At 34.7% G+C, this 16,879-nt stretch overlaps 1 protein-coding gene across 2 annotated transcripts in view; it reads right to left on the bottom strand.

Moving 5' to 3' along the window:
- LOC123540500 (mitochondrial folate transporter/carrier-like) overlaps positions 1–15,864 on the bottom strand; it is a 33,172-nt gene extending 17,308 nt beyond the window's left edge. For both annotated transcript variants that reach the window (XM_045325579.2, XM_045325580.2), the window contains exons 1-5: positions 15,511–15,864; positions 11,611–11,773; positions 10,679–10,767; positions 6,254–6,411; positions 1,597–1,710 (exon numbers count right to left, since the gene is read on the bottom strand). In XM_045325579.2, coding sequence (XP_045181514.1) covers positions 1,597–1,710; positions 6,254–6,411; positions 10,679–10,767; positions 11,611–11,773; positions 15,511–15,664 — 678 coding nt within the window. In that variant the 5' untranslated portion in view covers positions 15,665–15,864. The remainder of the gene's footprint in view (positions 1–1,596; positions 1,711–6,253; positions 6,412–10,678; positions 10,768–11,610; positions 11,774–15,510) is intronic.
- Between the last annotated feature and the right edge of the window lie 1,015 nt (positions 15,865–16,879).

Genomic DNA, 16,879 nt, shown 5'->3' with positions numbered 1-16,879 from the left:
ACATTTGATGCCCCTGGTGGCATCCTTGTCGATACAAAGCAACCCAAGTCCAAAACAAGGTCAACTTCAAGGTCAAGGTCAAACTGAGGTCAGGCAATGTCTGAAGATGAGGAATGGTCACAGGTTACATCTGCATTAGTATAAAGTCATTCTAGTTAGGGGTATTGATGCTAGACGAAACAGTCCCATTTGGTTAACCTCGTACAGACGGACGAGCAGACAGGACAATCACTATATGCCTCCTGCATCAGTAGATGCCGGGGGCATAAAAAGTCATATTATCAAGGTCAGGACACAAAACTATTGCATCACATTCACAACTAAAAGGTCAAGAACCATTGCGTCATAACTGAACTATCTTTCTGATAGTACCAGTAGACATTTAAAGTGTCATAACTAATTTGACATTTTAAGTTTAATATGCTAACACATACAACTGCAGTACTCTTACGGCTTGATATTTTTATAATTTACAGAACAAATGTACTGTAACAGTAACACAATGCCATTTAGTGCCATTTAAATTATTTTCTACACTAGGTTTCATCATTTTTGTACTTCATTAAATTCAATATCGTGATAAAGGGAGGGTGTCTATCTTCACTAAATTCAATATCGTGATAAAGGGAGGGTGTCTAGACAGCGGTATAACTGAAAAGTTGAAAGTGTGATCTATTCAATATCAATATTGATATCACTCTTTTAAGATTATGCGCAGTTTTAACTAGAGCACTCACTAATGGCAATCAATACCCACAAATGCTGCTATGATACAGGGAAAGCAAAAAGTTGTGCCCATGACATTTGACCTTCAAGTGTGACCTTGACCTTTAACCTAGTGACCTGGTTCATGCATTCTGCATGTTGTCTTGATGAGGTCAGTAACCGATGCTCGTTTTATGAAAATACTTCCAGTGGTTCAAGCAGATATATGGAGCTGACAATAATATAAGCTATTAGATTTTTGACTTCAAGTGTGACTAGACTTTAGATCTATAGCATGGGTTGTGCACTCTGCATGTTGTCTGAATAAGATTAACGGTTGATGCAAATTTTATGAAATTATTCTAGTGGTTTAGAAGATAAGCATACATGGCTTTAAGCTATTTGATCTTTGACCACTCTGTGTGACCTTTACCTTGGGCTTTATGACCTGGGTCTAATGCTCTGCATGTCATCTTTATAAGGTCAACAATTGACATGTTTTATAAATATCTTTCAGTTTAAGTAATATGCAACTCATACTAATTTAAGATATATGATCTTTGACTTTCAAGAGTGACCATGACCAGGACCTAGTGACCAAGGTTGTGCATTTTGATGCTCTAGTTACATGAAAATTTTCCCAGTGGTAAAGAAGGTATGGAGCAGACATGAAATAAAGCTTTTTGATTTGTGGCCTCCAGGTTTGACCTCGGATATAACGAAGTGTATTGTGTGCTCTGCAGGTCATCTTTGTGAGGTAAACATTTATGAAGTTAAGATGTTAAGCAGACGATATAATAGGAAGATAGACAGACCTATGGACAAGAGTGATCTTACAGTAACCGTATACTTTGTATCTGTAGGTGTAAAAATTAAATTTTGAATACAAACCAATCTGGTGTCTACAGGTCTCTTTTTGTTTTGATTGTAGGCGTTCTTCATTTCTTCATATGCCATGAACTGTATAGCACCATGTGAAATACCAAACACACCAGGAACAAAACCCTGTAAAACACACAGAAACCTTAAAAGAATGATAAACATTTTGTCAAGTTTCAATATTTTAACAAACAAATCTGTCTAAGGAAAACTGACCACATATTTATGTCATTCACCAATACAATGGTCTCCAGTTTAACATTTTTTCTTACAAATGTAACCATGGGCTTGCAAATTTCCCTTGGAATATTTAACACAGCTAAGATAAGTAATTTACCATAAGAATGTTTAAGCAAATGCGAGATACACTCAAACAAATGGACAAAATTTCTGATTTGTTTATACCAACTGCAGTCATTTAATTTTGTCCGTATAAAAATTCTTGGTTTTGACCAAATCACTGCTAAGAATAAGGATTGAAATACCAGTACTACTAAAAAGAGGAACACAGAGAGAGGCTGTATAGCTCCTTGTGTATGTAACAAAGAGAGAGGCTGTGTAACTCTCAGAGAGGGGCTGAAAAGTTCTGTGTGTAACAGTGCCTGGCACGAGTAACTCAAAGAGAAGCTGCAAAGTTTCTCAAGGGAGAAACTCGAGAGTGAAACTGTACAGAAGAGAGAGGCTGTATGGCTCCTCAGTTTTCTTAGATTCTCGGTGGGACACAAAGTCATAAGTTTTAGAGGTGAAATGAACTTTATCTTTTACTAAAGATTTCAGTTCCTACATGTGTACTACATGGGAATGAACAAGAAGCAGTCCACCATCAACATTAAAGATTTTATAGTAGTGGCACCTAGTGAAAATTTGATTACTTTAGCCTTTCAGCACCTGCGGCTGAAAAATGATGCAAGTCATGAAATCTGGCTGTATTCCTAAAACAGGTTTGTTATGACATTGCATCAGTGATCTCAAAATACACTGAGGCATTTCATGACAGCATATAAACGATATATCACCTTGTTTTGCTTTAATAGTCAAAAAATGTTAGCATTCCTCACCAATATTAGTCAATAAAACTGCAGAAACAAGCAATTTTGTCTGTCTTTATATGCATGATATAAAAGTGATACTTGATCACTCACTGCATCCTGGTTACATAAAACTGCACTCTTACATACATTGTAAATAAGATAACAATATGTCATTGCCAAAGCATTTAGCATAAATACTTAAAATTTAAGACACCTTTCCAGTAATTACTTCTTGTCATAATACCCAGATCAGTCAGGTTCTAGTGTCTAGACTTCTTATCGCAAACAGATTTGTACTTATTATAGACTTATCTAAAGATATTAAGTAATATATTTAGGATAGAAAAAAAATAATAATGCACATTGTGAGCATAACAAACCTTTGAAGTGTTATTTATTATGCAATAATTGCTATGTACCAAGTTAATTGCTATGTACCAAGTAAATTGCAATGTACCAAGTTAATTGCTATGTACCAAGTTACAGAGAAATCTAAAATTCTCTTTTTGCAGCTAGCATTTGCAGCTTAACTGGTTTTCTAAATTCAACTCGTGAGTATAAACCCCGAAGTTTGTAGACTAGTCTCAGAACTACAACATCAGAGTACATTTTTTAAAACTGATCAATTGTAAGAAGAAATGCAGATTCCACTGAGCTTTTACCACCACTTTTACTTTGAGGTTTACCCATCCCATGTTTGAAGTCTCATATATAATTCAATACATTTTTTTCCCCCTGAATTCAAGAATTCGTGGAAAGTTAAGTGTGATTTTGTTATCTTTATATAAACTATGATGTTTGCGCTCAAAATTGCAAATTTTTTTAGCCCAACTGTTTGTTGACACACCACCAAAATGACTCACACATGTAGCAAATCAAAGACAAGAGGGCCATGAAGGCCCTGTATCGCTCACCTGACCTATTGACCTAAAGATCATCAAGATCAACATTCTGACCAAGTTTCATTAAGATATGGTCATAAATGTAGCCTCTAAAGTGTTAACTAGCTTTTCCTTTGATTTGACCCGGTGACCTAGTTTTTGCCCCCACATGACCCAGATTCGAACTTGACCTAAAGATCATCAAGATTAACATTCTGATTAAGTTTCATGAAGATACAGCCATAAATCTGGCCTCTAGAGTCTTAACAAGCTTTTCCTTTGATTTGACCTAGTGACCTTGTTTTTTAACACACCTGACCCAGATTTAAACTTGACCTATAGATCATCAAGATTAACATTCTGACCAAGTTTCATTAAGATATGGTCATAAATGTGGCCTCTAAAGTGTTAACTAACTATTCCTTTTATTTGACCCCCCGTGACCTAGTTTTTGACCCGACATGACCCAGATTCGAACTTGACCTAAAGACCATCAAGTTTAACATTCTGACTAAGTTTCATGAAGATATAGTCAAAAATGTGGCCTCTAGAGTGTTAACAAGCTTTTCCTTTGATATGACCTAGTGACCTAGTTTTTGACTCCATCTGACCCAGATTTAAACTTGACCTAAAGATTATCAAGATTAACATTCTGACCAAGTTTCATTAAGATATGGTCATAAACGTGGCCTCTACAGTGTTAATTAGCTTTTCCTTTGATTTGACCCGGTGACCTAGTTTTTGACCCGACATGACCCAGATTCAAAATTGCCCTAAAGATCATCAAGTTTAACATTCTAAGTTTCATGAAGATATAGTCATAAATGTGGCCTCTAGAGTGTTAACAAGCTTTTCCTTTGATATGACCTAGTGACCTAGTTTTTGACCCCACCTAACCCAGATTTGAACTTGAGCTATAGATCATCAAGATTTGACCAAGTTTCATTAAGGTATGGTCATAAATGTGGCCTCTAGTGTCAACTAGCTTTTCATTTGATTTGGCTTGGTGACCTAGTTTTTTATCCTACATGACCCAGATTCAAACTGGACCTTAAGATCATCAATATTAACAATCTGACCAAGTTTCATGAAGATACAGTCATAAATGCGGCTTCAACAGTGTTAACAAGCTTTTCCTTTGATTTGACCTGGTGACCTAGTTTATGATCCCAGATAACCAAATATCGAACTCGTCCAAGATTTTATTAAGGGTAACATTCTGACCAAGTTTCATTAAGATTGGGCCAAAAATGTGACCTCTAGAGTGTTAACAAGCTTTTTCTTTGATTTGACCTGGTGACCTAGTTTTTGACCCCAGATTACCCAATATCGAACTCGTCCAAGATTTTATTGAGGGTAACATCCTGACCAAGTTTCATTAAGATTGGGCCAAAATTGTGACCTCTAGAGTGTTAACAAGCTTTTCCTTTGATTTGACCTGATGACCTAGTTTTTGACCCCAGATGACTTAATATCGAACTCATCCAAGATTTTATTGAGGGTAACATTCTGACCAAGTTTCATTAAGATTGGGCCAAAAATGTGACCTCTAGAGTGTTAACAAGCTTTTCCTTTGATTTGACCTGATGACCTAGTTTTTGATCCCAGATGACCCAATATCGAACTCGTCCAAGATTTTATTGAGGGTAACATTCTGACCAAGTTTCATTAAGATTGGGTCAAAAATGTGACCTCTAGAGTGTTAACAGTCAAATTGTTGACGACGGACGGACGGACGGACGGACGACGACGGACGCCGGACACAGGGTGATCACTAAAGCTCACCTTTGAGCACTTCGTGCTCAGGTGAGCTAAAAAAGGTCCACACAAATTTAAAGCATAAACAAAATCTGAAATTTTTATGGCCTTTGACCCGTGTGTGACCTTGACTTTTGCAATAGGACCTTTGTTCTGTGTCCAGCCAGGACAAGCTCTAAAATGAAGTTTGACCCTTGTGTGAAACTGACCTAGTGCACATACAACAAACAGCAAATCAGACATCTCTTGTCAAGCTCACAGCAAAAGGGTGTGACAAAAATATTACATCTGAAAAGAATCAAGTGCTGAAATGACTTAATAGAGCATTGTTGTGTTTCAAGTGGTGAGAACCTTGACTTGGCCTGTTTTTTACAATCTAGTACCAGTCTACCAAAATTAATCCATTCATCTGTTAGTTATCAAACTGAATTTTAAGTCAAAAAGGGGCCATAACTTTGACAAACATTAGAGGATTGTCACAAAAATCACCCTCTCCTCAGTCTTCTTACTACACACCTTTGTAACATATAAGAATTCAATCCACCTATCCTTTCAACAGTTACAAAAGGTGTGTAGACAAATGCACATAGAAACTGACATGGTGACTCCAGTTCTTTCACTCAGGGGTATAACAATTTTTGAATTTCATTTCAAAATTCGGTAATTGTGAAAATTCTAGATCTCAAGTCATCAAATTCTAATCTGATTACAATCTCTTTTGAGGAAGAATATTTTCATTGACAGTTTGAAAGAAGATAAAGTGCCTTTCTAGAAGAAATTTGATCTCCACCTCTGACTGTGACTGATATTAGGAAGAAGTTGTATGTTAGTTGCTGAAATTTTTTACAAAATTCAACAAATGCTTATTAATTTTTCTGGTTGCCGTGGCATCAAACCCAAAATCAAACTCTTTAATCAATTAACTGCTGAACTTAAAAGCTTAAAAAATTTCAGCAAGTATCACGGTATATATTTTTCTTTCCAACTGATTGTACATACCTTATACAGACCCCTAACTCCCTCATATTTGTAGAGTTTAATGAGAGCGTCTAATGTGCCGTTATATCGTATACAGTCTGTGGGTTTACTCTCGTACTGAAGACAAAGCCTCGTCTTTGCCACCCAGATTGGATTAGTAAGCACAAGTGTCAACAAGCCTGCAACACATAAATGTAAGCAATATTTCATTTTAAGCCTGCTTTGAGCTAGTGGTTTTGCCTTTGTGGCCAGTGCAGACCAAGATCAGCATGCACATCCATGCAGGCTGATCATGGTCTGCACTGTTCACTGTTCAGTCAGTAAATTTTCAGTGAAACCCCCTTTGAATAAGGAGTGGCACTGCCCAAATTGAATAATGGACCAGTCCATTTTAGAAATGTAGCAGGGTAAAGGTTAGAGCAAAATTATAAAAATATTCAAGCCTTGAAGGGGTTAGAGCCAGAAGGTTTTAACTACATATAAAACAAAGAAGATACTTACTACCTTCTAGCATTAACTCCTCCAAATGTTCAGAACACTGATACAGAACATTATAAATCATATAAATGTGGGATGTATATTCCCACCTGGAAAATATTCAAAAACATTCTTCCCCTAGTTTCTGATATCAACATAATTCAAAGTCGTTTTGTTTTTTCTACCTTTATGTACTGACTATTTAACTACATGCAAAAATAAACAAGAGGACCATGATGGTCCTGAATCGCTCACCTCTTCCCACATGACCCAGTTTTGAGTATGACATCGTTTTTGACCAACTTTCATGAAGATCCCATGAAAAATGTGACCTCTAGAGTGGTCACAAGGTTTTTCTATTTTTAGACCTACTGACCTAGTTTTTGAAGGCACGTGACCCAGTTTCGAACTTGACCTAGATATCATCAAGATGAACATTCTGACCAACTTTCATAAAGATCCCATGAAAAATGTCACCTCTAGAGTGGTCACAAGGTTTTTCTATTTTTAGACCTACTGACCTAGTTTTTGACTGCACATGACCCAGTTTCGAACTTGACCTAGATATCATCAAGATGAACATTCTGACCAACTTTCATGAAGATCCCATGAAAAATGTGACCTCTAGAGTGGTCACAAGGTTTTTCTATTTTTAGACCTACTGACCTAGTTTTTGAAGGCACTTAACCCAGTTTCGCACTTGACCTAGATATCATCAAGATGAACATTCTGACCATTTTTCATGAAGATCCCATGAAAAATGTGACCTCTAGAGTGGTCACAAGGTTTTTCTATTTTTAGACCTACTGACCTAGTTTTTGACCGCACGTCACCCAGTTTCGAACTTGATCTAGATATCATCAAGATGAACATTCTGACCAACTTTCATGAAGATCCCATGAAAAATGTGACCTCTAGAATGGTCACAAGGTTTTTCTATTTTTAGACCTACTGACCTAGTTTTTGACCGCACGTGACCCAGTTTCGAACTTGACCTAGATATCATCAAGATGAACATTCTGACCAACTTTCATGAAGATCCCATGAAAAATGTGACCTCTAGAGTGATCAAAAGGTTTTTCTATTTTTAGACCTACTGACCTAGTTTTTGAAGGCAAGTGACCCAGTTTCGAATCTGACCTAGATATCATCAAGATGAACATTCTGACCAACTTTCATAAAGATCCCAGGAAAAATGTGACCTCTAGAGTGGTCACAAGGTTTTTCTATTTTTAGACCTACTGACCTAGTTTTTGACTGCACGTGACCCAGTTTCGAACTTGACCTAGATATCATCAAGATGAACATTCTGACCAACTTTCATGAAGATCCCATGAAAAATGTGACCTCTAGAGTGGTCACAAGGTTTTTCTATTTTTAGACCTACTGACCTAGTTTTTGACTGCACGTGACCCAGTTTCGAACTTGACCTAGATATCATCAAGGTGAACATTCTGACCAACTTTCATGAAGATCCCATGAAAAATGTGACCTCTAGAGTGGTCACAAGGTTTTTCTATTTTTAGACCTACTGACCTAGTTTTTGACTGCACGTGACCCAGTTTCGAACTAGACCTAAATATCATCAAGATGAACATTCTGACCAACTTTCATGAAGATCACATGAAAAATGTGACCTCTAGAATGGTCACAAGGTTTTTCTATTTTTAGACCTACTGACCTAGTTTTTGACCGCACGTGACCCAGTTTCGAACTTGACCTAGATATCATCAAGATGAACATTCTGACCAATTTTCATAAAGATCCCATGAAAAATGTGACCTCTAGAGTGGTCACAAGCAAAAAGTTTACGGACGCACGGACGGACGACGGACACTGCGCGATCACAAAAGCTCACCTTGTCACTTTGTGACAGGTGAGCTAATAAAAAATACGTATTACCCAAATCTTTAGAAAACAGCTGCTAAAATTCACCAGTTCTTATCTACAGTGTACAGTGTATGTTTTCAAAATCATGCGAAAAGTACAAGGGCCTTGAACCAAGAGACCAAACAATTTTATCACCTGTCTTTTTTCTGAAACATTTATCATGTCCTAAAAACAGGACAATGTTCATTCAGATCAAGGTCAAACTTCTCAACGTTAAGAACAATCAAAGTCTGCTGTTTGTTTAGCATCAAGTCAGCAATTTCATTTGTAATATATATGAACCATGGAATTCTGTAGTATGCAAAGCATTGAAAATAATGCTTTCAAGAATTTTCTAATGCAAAAAATGAATGGTTGAATTAAGTATTATTTTCTGTAACAAAGAAAATCTTACATTGTCTATATATTGCATGTTTATAAAATTGATGAGAATCAAGTCAGACAATTTCTAACTTTTTTCTTTCACCAAATTAGCAGCCTATAAAAACCTATTTGACTGCAGTGCCACCTATATTACATCCAAAATATATTGGCTATGATAAAGACCGATGTCAAAAATCAATAATCCATCACTAAAAACACAATTCTCACAGAAAAAACGGCCATGATCATGTATGCTTATAAGTGCTTCCAAACATTTCTATCTCCCTAGGTTTTTTATTAATTAGTATACTTTTAATATATGTCATTATGAACATGAATGTTCTTCATTGTTCTCAAATTGTAAGATATGTTGTATTTATGTAGATGTGACAATAGCATGTGAAAATACCAGAAATTCAATCAATGACACTACTCCTAATTAGACACAATTAAGAGGTGTGTTTAATGAACAGATATTGGGCATATATTTCTATGGATAGAAACATTATTTTTCAACCACTTCCCAGACTATAAGTTTAATAAGACAAGCATAATGTAAAAGTTATTAACTAATCTTTAATTCAATATTAAACCTCATAAATAAAACTGCCCCCATGGAAAACTTATTCTTGTCCAGCATAATGGGTGAAAATGGAAAATAAATATAGCCTCATCCATGTTTGTTAAACTTCATATCATTAATTTATATAAGAGCCAAGGACAAGGTAACATATCTGTAGACAGGGCTGGTTAATCAGTCAGGGGTGTAACTGTTTTAGGTTATTTAACCTATTTCAGTTACTTTTTCAAGAATTTTATAACCTGTATTAGTTATAAAATAAGGATAACCCAGGTAAGTTATTCAAAAAAAGCCTTTTTACTGTTATCACAAAGTGAGCTTTAAAATGCAATTAGTAGCAAACTGTGGTTAATCAAATTCTCTTTTAGTCTGATAATGACCTGATGAGCATAATGGGATGTTAAGAGATTTATAACTTAAAAACCATTTGCGTAAGACTTTATCAGCCTTGCGTAAAAACATTTACTGCACAGCTGGAAAGATAAAAGGCCAAGGATTCAGGAAATGATTGCATTAGTCACATTCAAAATGAGGAATTGACACAGGAGGGCTTTGTAATATTTTATGATAACTGAAACAAGTTATGAAAGTAAACGCAGTAACTCAAATGGGATATAAAATGTGATAACTTGAAACAGTTACACCCCTGACTGTTAATTTCATGAATATTTTAAATACGTAAGTGGAAGATAGTAAGAGTGATTTTATTTTTTTTTGTTGGGTTTAAGGATCTCTTTACTGATTTTATAAATGCCACACCAACACAAAATGCATCTGGTGACTTCCCAGCTTTAATGGTAAAGGAAGACCCCAAACACCCCTCCGTGCATTATTTTATCATGGGTGGGCACCTGGTTAGAACCACCGACCTTCCATAAGCCACCTGGATGACTTCCTCAGTGACCTTAACCACTCATCAATGGAGACGCCAACAGTAAGGGTGTTCTCTCATACCCTCGTGACGATGGATTCCATCATGAATGAGGTGTCAAGAGTGATTAATATTAGTTGCAGAACTTGCTTTACAATCAACCTCAAATAAATTAGTATAAACTTCGTTTTGGCCCCTGGCTACATCCCTGAATAAAGTTATTTTTAGTCGCACTATTATTAATATACTGTGCTAAAAATACTACCTGCTTCTGATGCAATAAGTATGTGTTTAGTTGCTCCCAGTGCCCTCGTTGTATCTCCCTCTTGCATCCATGTCTTAATTGAGTTATAACTGCAAAATGAGATAACAAAAAAGCTGTTACTTTTTTTTTTGTATTTTGGGTTTAATGCCATTTAATACTGAACAGTCTTTATTGACCATGTTCTGGGCAAGTCACTGACAACATCCACACAGGCCAGCGGTGAGGAATTTCATACAAGTTGTCTTCATTCATCAAAGAGAACAGCCTTACCAATATACTCAACTAGCAGTCTAGCACCCGGTCTATTGATAGCTTTGTGCTGTACGTAAAAATTGCAAAATAGAGTTATGGAACCTGTGCATTGGATGTCAGATCATCACAGGCAACAAGTATGTGAAATTTCAGTCCAAACCCTATGGCACTGGTGGTTACTGAGATACAAACATGTATACAAAAACTTAACAAAAAATTGGTAAGTCAAAAAAGAGACCAAAAAAAGAAATTCAAAACAGTTATGGAACCTGTGCACTGAATGAATGTCAGTTGATCACAGTGAGCAAGTGTGTGAAGTTTCAATCAATTTCCACCGGTGCATAAAGAAACACCAGCATACATGATGATGTACATAAAAAAACTTAAATCAGGATGCGGTCGTTGAAGCCGACAAATGATAGCTTTACATAATTATGTTTGAGTGGTTGAGATAAATATAACAATTTCTTAAAAGACTCTGCATAGTATTTTATTTCCTTTGGTTTTCTCTGGTTTGAAATTAACCGAACACATGAATGTTTTTTTTTAGGAAGGTATTTCAATCTGCAACACTGACAAGCATTTAGTACTCTACAGAACTGATAATATATATTATCATAACTTCAAAATACTCTGCAAATGTTTTAAGAAAAGTAAGTGGCTGATGATTCCATACTTACAAGAAAAAGTAGAGTCCCCAGGAGATTCCTGCTCCCCATACATTAGGTGTCACTCCTTGATACAATCCTGTGAAACCCCCTGTGGAAAATATTGATCGTAAAGCATGGAACATGCCCTGATATTGTGGACGTTTTGTGACAGCAACCCCATATCCTTCATGAACTGAAAGAAAAAAGAAAGACTAAAGCAATGAAATGAAAACTTACACATAAATTTACTATTAAACTATTAGTATTCTTTGAAGGTCTTTCCACCCAAGTACCTGGTAAACACAGTGTTACACTAACACAGTGACTCTGCTACTAAGAACATCTTAGAGAAAATAATTCATGCAGGAAGATCACTTCAACAGGTCAATGGCAGTGTCAGCTTTGAAAAGCGAGATGCGTTCAATCTCTGGGCTACTCATATCAAAGATGTGAAAAATGGTACGGGTTTAATATCCATATCTAAGGACTATGCCAACTGATAGGAGCTGGAACACAAAAGGTAATTTCTATAGTTACATGTATAACAGATTCACCCTCTTTCTGTTGAGATTTATTTATGGAACAAAAAGACTCATTACATAGAGTTAGATTCCTGTAAGAAATTAATGTTTTATTGACTCATAAATAAATTTTATAATTGCTCCCTTTTAACTCTTATCTGTAATCATGCTGGGCATGATTGATTCTGCCATTGCAACCAGTGCAGATCATGACCAGCCTGCACATACGTGCTGTCTGATCATGATTTACACTGTTTTCCATTCAGTCAGTACCGGTTTTATTTTGGTAAGCACCCCTTTTAACAGCTAATGGTACTGTCCAAACTGAAAGATGGACAAGTTCAATATACATTTAGCATTAATAGCAAGATAAATTTATTATTCAAGAACCTAATTTTTCTTTTGATATCAATATAATTTCTACATGTTCTAATTGATAGATATTTCAACAATCTAAATCAAAATGCAAGTTTTAGAACTGCATGTAGCTTCTGAATTCATTCATTTCCAATCTATCTTGGTTGTACTACCAATATAGGAAAGGGGAGGTAATTAACAATAAATTTCCAAACTTCCATTTCTAATGAATTTTAACTAATATATAATTAATTTACTAATGCAAATATTTCCCAAGTATAACAAAAATAGACAGATTTATATAAATATCATTCCCGAGGCAAATTCCGTTTATTAAATTTACTATACTTAATATGCTAAAATAACTCTATCTTGGTAAGACATTATCAGGATAGGAAAATCAAGTTTTAAAAATACCTCTAGTAAAAATCTTACCGGTACAAAGTGCTAAGATGAACGCAAATAAGTGTATATGATCAGATGTTAAAGTTTTTAACAAACTTGTTAGTTATTTGACCAAAATCTGATTGACCATCTTTAACTGGAAACAACAAACTTGTGAGACAGGAGTCTGCATGAGTTCCCTTCAAGTCAGAAACACTTACTCAGTGAGTGCTGTTCTGTGCTATAATGGCTAATTACTACTAATAATTTATCAAAGTCATGATTGTGTTTTTCTCATGATTAAATAATTATAAATTAAAAAATTCTGTTTCCTATCATTTGCAATGTACGTGTATTAAAAACCACAAAAAAACGAGAGGAAATTTTTGTCAATGAAGTCATTACTTGATTATAATTGATAAAATTTTCCTCTCTGCAAGAACCATTTTAAAATTGATTACAGGTCCGCTAGCCTTACTCATTTGGTTTATCAAGATGACTTATTTTTAGACAAGCTTCCTGTCGCTGTGTGGTTGCTTTTTAATTTATGATATTTGCAGCCATCTTCTTCTTCTTCTTCTTTGTCTTTTCTGCCTTAAGAGACGAACCGCATGTAATGCGTCAAATCCTCCACCAACTTATGTTCTAAAAATTTTGGGGTAGTCTCGTGCCGAACTGATTAAGTTTATGCAAGCTTATTCTTCAAATTCAAATGTCTATATCTTTCAGTATGAAGTCTGAACATTAATTTTTTACAACTTGATTCAAGATCACAGAGTTTCTGTATAGCCTTCTTATCATATTTGTCAACATTCAACACTCTCGAACAGTCAATTATCAAAGAAACTTTTTGAAAATCCTCCAGGTGAATCTAGTTGAGTTCACTGATTGCAGACAGTTCGTATAAGATATCGTTCAATGCAGGTATTCTCGCATAAGAAAGAGTTTCACAGTACAACATCGCTGACAGCCCTGTCTGACAGTAATGACTAGCTGTCACAACTAAAATGAACGTATGCGTTCGATTATGCAAATAAATTTACTTCAAGAACTAATTCTTTGATATATATAATTTCATGTTAGGAGAATCTTTAACGAGAAGTATACTGCATGTGCAAAATTATTCACAATATCGCGACCAATTAAAATTGTTGGAACTAACGCAATAAGTTTGACCAACTTATTTTATGATCTGATATAATTTTAGAGTTGTCAACCCTTAACCAGAAAGACAAATATAAAGTAATTACGCATATCCGTTACTAACCTCAATAAATCTAATAATTATTTGGTAGACTACAGATAGGAGTTAAATCCTAGCTAAACTACGTAAGTGCTAAGCTGAAGCAACAACATGCTCAAATGTTTTAGACAAAATCTTTGACCCTAACTGTTCAATATAAAAAGTGTGTGTCAGCTGCATGAGTGGCATCAACATTACGTAGTATGATTCTCTATACAGGCTCAATATCTAGATTTAAGTAAGTTTCGTTTCTAGAAGACTAATAATTTAAGATTCTGTTTCTTATTGAATACTATTAAAAAAGCAGAAATGTTTTGTAGGAATGCATATATGATTAATTGTAAAAATATTTTCTATAAAAATTAAATTGTGTGCTTTTTTTCATAGATGCTTATTGAATTTCGTGCTAATTTGATCAGCCATTTCTCGTTTTTAGTCTTCGCTTAAAGAAACGGACGAAATCCATCCGTATAGTAGTTATAGTTATTTTTACACATTATTATTTTTTGTTTATACTAAGAATTATAATACTATTCTTGATTCTTGTCAAAATTGTATTACAAAGTTTAAATTTTGAGTTTGCCGACTTTAATTTATCAAGCATCAAATCAAATGTCTATTCTTAGTATGCAGTCTAACAATTTTTCTCATTGATTCAAGACACAATTTTGTAGTTCTTTACTTGTAATTAAACTCGAAACAGTCAATTATCAAAGAAACTTTGTTAAAAATCTCAGTGATTTTTGTTCATGTGCAACAGTTCGTATACGTTATGCTTAGAGGTTACAGATACTTCGTGACATTTATTTTCCATTAAAAGTTATTCGATAGTATTTAAAATCCAACATCTTAAACAAACGTCTCCAATATTATTTTTACAATAAAAATTGACTAATAATAGTTATTATCTTTTAAAAAGTTGTCAGCTTATAGAATAATTTCGTACTCAAATACTTATTCATTGTGTTGTTTAAACACCCCTTTATCAGTAAAGGTATAGCCCGCTTTTGACATTTGTAACATAATAAAAATATTCAAAAAGCAATCCATTACTAAATTAGTCCGATTCTAGTCTAGCATCGTAGTAAAAGATGAATGTAGGAACGAATTTTAAACATAATTCAAGTCTAAATGCAAAATTTTATTAAACTAATCCCTATTACACTAAAATCGGTTTACCTAAAGCCTGATATTCGTGTATCGTATCTCATTTCGGCGTTAGTTTAATTAAAAAGTACAGTTTACAACATCATAATCCGATGTATTAAATATTTGTCCTCTTCAAATACTTCACGTTAATCTAGCATATTTCTGGTTGATGTCGTAATGGAATAGAATTCCTAATCTAGTCAAAATATTGCTAGAATATTTATCCGTAAAGTATGTAGCCCACTGCCTTCAAAAATATCACAGTAATTAACTCACCTTGGAATCTTATTTTTACTAGATCTAGAGGATGGAGAACTAACGTAGAAACTACTCCACCACTAATTCCTGCCGCAAGGTACTCCCATTTCACGTGTTGTAGCAGCGACTTTGGGGCCGGTCGGGAGGTCATTGAAGTTCGTGACCGATCCATAATTTTCAGTTTCGGTTAAGATATTGTACAGTTAAATAAATTATGTAAAGTTAATAATAGTAAAATACACTGTTCTCTACACAGCTTCATTTTTTTCTTCGTATCCACTTCACACGCCGACATCAAATCGGAGAATGATAAGTTTCATCATCGTTGTGTTTTTGTGTCAGTTTTGATGGACGAAATCTAGATCAGTGACGTCACCGGTGTTACGGTACATATTTACCAAACATTGTGTTGCACAGGGGGATTTATAGTAAAGGTTATAACACACTAAATAATTGTTGTTCTTTATTCTATATAAAATTGACCTATTTCCAATGGCCGCAGCACACATCAGGGCCCATTTTAAATGTCTGTAACCTACATTTTCTTGAAGACTATTGTCAGTGCTAAATAAAAATCAAAAGAAAAGTCTGATGCAAGAAAAATAATTTCAGTTAAACACACAAACTGCAAAATCAGCTAAAAAATGATACCCTAAATTATACTGGTAGTGTATGATCTAAGTTTCCATGAAAATTTTGTCATGTTGTTATTTCATTATAAAAATGCTACCTACATGTCAAGCTTAGATCTGTCGTGTGATTTCAGCAAAAAAAATGCAAAGAAAATAAGGAAAATAGCTTTACAAAGCAAAACAAAACTGAGGACTATTTGTATCCGCCATTATGCGACTACCACCTTTTTCGCGCCATTTTTCTATTTAGTGTCTGTATGCCTAAAGAGCTATAAAAATAAATTGATCCACAAGTTGAAAAAAGTTTTATTTTAAGTCGGCAAGACATATATTAAAACAACATAAGCACTGATGAGCTTTTTAACCGAGTACTGAATTGTAGCCTAATTATCACATAATAGTCCGCATTTTTATTCATAAATACTAAAACCATTTTAATATCAGAAGTTTAAATAGATCTAATTAAAATATAATTATGTTAAGATTACATAGGCCTATCCTTAACAACACCAATTGATTTGTGAACGAAATGCTAAAAGATAAGGCAAGTAAAAAGCAAACTGTATCACATGAGAGCTTGTTAAATGTGAACTTATTATCAACTCCACTACTGGGTATAGTTAGGGTTGAAAGACATATAGAGCAAATGCATTGTACGTGGTTTGTAAAACAATACGTATATGTGGTTTTCACGATTTTCATTAATCAAAGGAGCGTCAAAATCCCATGACAACCATAGCATTTTTTAGGAGGGG

This window comes from Mercenaria mercenaria, chromosome 16 (genome assembly GCF_021730395.1).
Source record: "Mercenaria mercenaria strain notata chromosome 16, MADL_Memer_1, whole genome shotgun sequence".
Taxonomy (NCBI): domain Eukaryota; kingdom Metazoa; phylum Mollusca; class Bivalvia; order Venerida; family Veneridae; genus Mercenaria; species Mercenaria mercenaria.
This window is presented reverse-complemented; position numbering and strand designations above follow the sequence as displayed.